Source organism: Vidua macroura, chromosome 3 (genome assembly GCF_024509145.1).
Source record: "Vidua macroura isolate BioBank_ID:100142 chromosome 3, ASM2450914v1, whole genome shotgun sequence".
In the NCBI taxonomy this organism is placed as follows: Eukaryota; Metazoa; Chordata; class Aves; order Passeriformes; family Viduidae; genus Vidua; species Vidua macroura.
Genome location: NC_071573.1, coordinates 81245644 through 81252027, shown reverse-complemented (window position 1 = coordinate 81252027; position 6384 = coordinate 81245644). Strand labels below are relative to the sequence as shown.

Below are 6384 nucleotides of genomic sequence, written 5' to 3'. Positions count from 1 at the left end.
TGAACATGGCCTAATTAATCTATTTTCAAATGGAAAGACATCTGAGACAATCATATATTATCATATGTGGTCTGATATTTTCCAGTAATTTCAGTAGTTAAATGTCAGTAAACGTCCCAGAGCTAGAATCAAAGAAAGGAAAAAATGACACTAAATGTGTCAAATTGCCCTGCTGCTGGTACAGACACAGACAGACAACTATGACCATTGAGAACATTGAGAAGGAAAATGTCCCCAAATGGGAGGGCAGAGTGAACAGAGAGATTCATTCTTTTTGTTTTGGGGATTTCACAACTTTACTTGCAATTGTGGTGGGTCAACCCTGGCCAGCAGGTAAGCAAGCACCCATCTCGCTACTCACTCATGCCCTTGTTCCTTTACCAGCATGATGAGGCAGAGAACAGGAAGAAAAAAGCAAGAAAATCTGTGAGTTGAAAGACAGTTTAATAAATGAAGAGGGAAAAAAAAAAAAAAAAGATCAAACAATAATGGAACCAATTGATACAAAGGCAGTAACTCATCACCTCCCACAAGAAGACCAATGCTCAGGTATTCTCTGAGCAACCACAAACTTGGAAGACACCCCTCTTCCCCTTTCTTCCTCTACCACCACTTTCACTGCTGTGTTTGATGCTGTATGGTACAGGATACCCCCTTGGCCAATTCAGATCAGCTGTCCCTGCTGTGTCTCCCTGCTAACTTCTTGCCCCTCTTTACTGGGGGAAGTGGGTGCAGAGTGAGAAATAAGAGAAAGTTCCACTATAGTTAAAATATTGATGTTGGAGCCACAAACCACAGCACCATAGGGGCTGTTATGAAGAAGGTTGCTCCATACATGCAGAATAAGGACAGGGGTAATTTAAAGAGGCTGAAAACTATTTTAAAGATGGAATGTTTTGGTGTAGTATGAATTATTTCCTTCCACAAATTGCTCAGTAATACTTAGATACTTAGATATTTATCTGTTGTTGGATATTTATTATTTTTAGATGTTTGTTATTGTTAATTGTTTATTATTGTTACTTGTCTGTTACTAAGTACCTATTATTAGTAGATATTTAAAATAGAGACTCAACAAGGTAAAGGCCTTGTCAAGCCTCTAAAGGGGAGAAATGATGCCTTAGGTTTTAGCATTCATATTTTTAGATTCTGTGCTGCCTAGGTGTGTAATTCTGAGCTTCATATTAAGTGTCAGTAAGCTCTCTTCACAGAGTAGGTAGACAAAACAATTCCTTTTCTAGCTTGAGACCAAGGACAACCCTTACAAGTTTCAGGCCCAAGAGCATAAGCAATGGTGGACTGAAGAGAGAAAACACAAAGGATGGGACTTCATAACCTGAAGCTATAATTGGACAATTAACCCCAATATGCAAATGGACCAAAACTCATAAAAGTGTGAGACCTCCTGACCGGTCGTCCATTTTTTTGTGACCATTTTGGGTTCATCTTGGGTGTAGCCCTGGCTGGGCTCTTACACTGCCCAAGGTGTATCCACTGAGGCCTTTTAATAAATACCTACTTTATTCTTTAACTCTGTCTAGTCTCTGTTCTAGGTCAGCCTTCTCAAGGCATCATGGGAACCTGAAACTGTCACAGAAATTCGGCAGAACAAATGGTAAACTAATTCAGGAAAAATATTTTATTTATAAAATGACTCAACATTGGTGCATAGACAAAATATCTTGGGGCAAGATAATTTCATCCCTGAATACAAAAGTCAAAATAATTTTGTTCTTCCTTCAATACTGAAAACTAAAATAATAACAGAAAAATTATATCCAGAGTGGGTGCTGTGAGGCCTCAGCTCCTTGTCTTTGGATGTGTAAAACTGAGGTATCCAACACTTTGTAGGATCACTTCCTACGTTAGGATCATTTAATGAGTAAAGGGCATGCCCTTGAAATAATAATCATTATTCCAAATAACCATAAAACCTTGATTATCCAAAACATCATATGATGTAGGAATGCAGAAACTGTCTTCCTTCACTCAAGCAAAGAGGCTAATCTTAATTCAGAAACAATATATATGATAAACATAAGTTTTACAAAAAACAGATTTTATGTTTTAAAGTTGGACCTCTAACTTCACCAGCAAAGGTAAAGAACTCACATTAGTATCCATGACATTTTAAAATATTTGCTACCAGTTGTGAACTTTCCTAAGGATATATACATTGCTGTCAAACACTGGTAAGTGTAGTACAAGATACACATGTAATTTCCTTTTGGCAGTGAAGACATCATAATAGTCATCCCAGCTGGATGTCACAGGAGTGACAGGTAAGCCACTCTTAGAATGACATCTAAGAATGCACTGGATACAAAAGTCAACTCTGTCTTTGGTTTTGAAACACATTCAGATATGAAGAATACACCCATCCACCCCACCCCATTTTCTATTGTATTGCCAGGGGATCTTCTTGTACCACCATTGGAAGTTATCTGTACACATTTCTGCAGAAAATAAATCTAACAAGAGTTTTCAACATAGGTATCTTCATTCTTCACATCTTCAAAAAGGCAACCTATAAAAGGAAGCAGAAACAATACTGTGATTAATTTCAACATTGCAGGTAAAACAAAGATGCTTCTTTGTAACAACAGAAATTATATATTATAATAATATGTTTACTTAATAACACACTAGTGCAATGAGAAAACAGAGGCTGTATTTGTTATTTTTCCACCTCTTCTCTACCTGTCTCCTAAAAATTCCCAAACTTTCTTTTTTTTTGCTTAAGCACTGCCTGCATTGCAGAACTAAAACTTTTTTTTCCCTCAGGATAACAAAGAATGTTTATCTCATCTAACTTCAAAGGTTATTTGATCGTATTTTGAAACTAGCTTAGATTAAATCTTTGATACATTCCCAGTTTTGTCTGAATATTAGTTTGTTGGAACAGTGCTGTCACTCTTAAGTCAAATCCTGATTCCAAAGTCATGATGAGAAGTCCAAAGTCATATAGAAAACTGCCTTACATTTTGAAATAACCAGGAACCAAAATCTTACCTGAGGGGAGAAGACAAATACTTGTATATGATCAGAAGATAGCAAATGATGTACTTCTTCTCTCTACTGCACTAAGTGAACTGTCTAACAGTTATTTAGAGGGAAGGTGATCTATCAAATACAAGAGATCTATAGGATTTCTGCTGTCCCAAATTTATTAGTTCTTGGTCATGTGCATGCAGCAGTTTCTCCTGTATGGTTTTGGTTTTGTTTAGCCTTCTTCAGGATCTGCAGTATACTAATGCAGAAAGTTAAGTTAGCTGACTGGAAATGACACATCCAGATTCTTATCTGCCAAGGAAATTGCTTCACATATTTTTTGCTGATCACAAAGACAGAAAAACAGATGTACAGATGCCGTCACAAAAGCACAAGAAGGAAAAAAAAAAAAAAAAAGACTACCAGGTTACACGACTGTCTTCTGAAAATATAGAACCTATTTCTCCTGTCCGATGAAAAACATACAAGAAAAAAACTTCTGAGCCAGACACTTTTTCAACTTTCTGTTGAAAGCTCTTGCAGTGAAGTGAAGACTAAAATTACCATCAATTACAACTTTGAATTTTCAGAGATGACCCCAAACACCACTCAGTGCTGTGACAAAACAACTCATGAAGCATGATGAACCAGAGGGAATTGAATGCAAGCATAAAATATCACCGAGTACTCAGAATAGAGGATAAAACAGAGTTAGAACACTCCTTTTGGATCCTGTGCCCAAAGTATGCTTAAGAGAGTTATATGCTTGCTATAAAGGATGCAAAAAAAAGAGCAATTTTTAACATATCTAAGATGGCTCTCACAGAATCAGTCACAAAAAAGATTCATGTTTAAATAATACATATACAAGGCATAAATGGGACATGACAACAATTCTTGGCTAGGAATAGAAAAAAATCATGCAAACTCACTTCCTGAACACTCTTTTGCTACTCCAAGACTAACAGAAATAACCCAGTAGAAAACTGCAGTTACTGCATGGAAGGGTTTGTACAGACAACAAAACGGAGATCCCTGAAATCTCCCACATTTCCAAATCATTCTTTTCTTCTTCCAAACTGGAACTAAAATTCAAAACCAAAAATTTTCTTGTCTTATGTTAAACATAAGGAAGAAATTCTTTATTGTAAGGATGGTGAGGCATTGGAACAGGATGCCCAGAGAAGCTGTGGATGCCCCTTCCCTGGAAGTACTCAAGGCCAGGCTGGATGGGGCTTTGAGCAACCTGGTCTAGTGGGAGATGTCCCTGCCTGTGGTGGGAGGTTGGAATGAGATGATCTCTAAGGTCCCTTCCAGCCCATCCAAAGCATTCTATGATTCTATGATTTAAAGAACATACATTTTCAGAAATGTCTATAGGCAAACCTTGCCAGCAATCAGCTGGCTGGCCAGGTTGGAAGTTGGCCTGTTTTTCCCATGAAAATCTCATCACACTGACACATGTCCATGAAGTGTTTTTTTCAGCTCCATCAGCATTTTCCTGCAGTAAGCTGCTACATCAAAATAATTTCTGTCAGCTCAACCAAGGGGTGTTGTAAAAGTCAGAGACTACTCATCATGTAGGGAAATTTATCCACTATGCCAAAGATTCCCACCCTCAAAGACAAAAATTGAAAGCAAAATCAATATGTTTGTCACCTTTCTCATGATTTAGTTGCTCAGAAAAGTAGAGACATATACATAATTATGAGCAAACGTAAAATCTTAGCTCTGTGGAAAAGTCATAAGTTATACAGGCTAGGAATGAAACCCTGGCACCAGGCAAATCAAAGACAAAACTCACATTGACACTAACAATATGGGAGATTTGTCCTTGCATTGCAAGGAAAAAAATAGAAAAATCAAGAAAAGAAATAACCATCTCAGTACACAAGACTCAAAATTTTAGGCAGATTTTTCTACCTGAGATTGCAGACTCCTTTGCTACACAGTTTTGAAGTAACATTAGAGTGGATATATTTGTTTAATTTGACTGCCTGCTATATTTTATAATGCATGAAATACACTGTTCTTCTCCTTTGAGAGAGTTATTTGGAACATAATGCTTCCCTAGACTGCTAGGCTCTCCTACTGCCTAATAAACTGAAAAGCAACAAAAGTAATAAATTATTACTGTCTGTGTTTATATTTACTACCAATATGAAGGAAAAGAGCACATTAGATCACTCCTACAGCTGACATATGAGTAAAAAAAAATGCAAATCAAGCTGTTTAAAAAACACCTGCAACCCATGAAAGTACTTCAGAACAAAATCAACTGAAATGAAACCACTTATGAAGTTTTACCTTATCCATCCAAAGTTCAATATGAAGCATATAAAAGATTCCTTTATTATACTGTTACTGCAGCTGCAGTTAGATATCTAAACAGCAGTAAATTATACATTCTACATAATAAATGAATTACTATAGGTTGGGAAAATGGGACTACATGGTTCTCCCCCACTTTTCCATCTATTAGGATACATTCTCTACAAAACAGACAGCTACTATCTTCTTCCAGCTTTAGTAGCAATGCTTTCAGCAGGCTGGACATCAGTATTTCACTGCTATGAGAGCATTTTGAAAGAAAAATAACGTGCCAAACAGTTATCTCATTTACATAGGTTTATTACTAAATTCAGAATAAAAGTCAATTCTCTGATCAGTTTTTTTTATTGACCTTAGCTCAGCACATTGTCCCCTTCTTAAAGTGCTCAGGATAGCCAGTATTAATTCACCCTTAAGAACAATTTATGTACTCTACCATCCATACTTCTATGACAGGAGACATTGTTTTTTTTTCTTTTTTTCCTTTCCTCTCAATTATTTCTGAAGATTTAATCTTACTATGTCACAGAGTATCAAGTGTATATCAGCTCTCTATCCCATTAGTTTCCACAGAGCCAGAAGCTGCCAAGACCTCTGGATAATGAACAAACATAAACTCCACATTTTCAAGCATTTTAAGAGATATCAATACAGAGGAAGCCCCAGAGCACCACAGACATATGAACAATAGATATATCTTACAAAATCACTCTTTTGGTAAACAACAAAGCAGCATCAGCTCTGTTAGAATCTCTCGGAGTCAGGACAAATTTAGAAATCCAGGTAATAATGCTCAGTTTAGGAAGATGTACTCTCTTGGCTTTCTCAGGAAAATCATAGAATGGTTTGGGGTGGAAGAGACCCATAAAGATTATCTAGTTCAAATTCCACTTGCCATGAGCAGCCTGGTCAAGTGAAATATGTCCAAACACCGAGGAGTAAAAGGTGAAAGAAAACAGTTACAACTTCTTAAAATATTTTTTAAACTATGGAGACCTAACGAATTTAGAGATAAAAGAAGGTGGTTTCAGATGGCTGAAGCTGGTGAAAAAAAATCTCTTC

General features: G+C 36.7%; 1 protein-coding gene across 2 annotated transcripts in view; it reads right to left on the bottom strand.

The window, feature by feature from the left end:
- Positions 1-1624: 1624 nt before the first annotated feature.
- The window catches only part of UBE3D (ubiquitin protein ligase E3D), a 78613-nt gene continuing 73853 nt past the window's right edge, over positions 1625-6384 (bottom strand). For both annotated transcript variants that reach the window (XM_053974229.1, XM_053974228.1), the window contains one exon: positions 1625-2527. In XM_053974229.1, the coding sequence (XP_053830204.1) occupies positions 2507-2527 (21 nt within the window). In that variant the 3' untranslated portion in view covers positions 1625-2506. The remainder of the gene's footprint in view (positions 2528-6384) is intronic.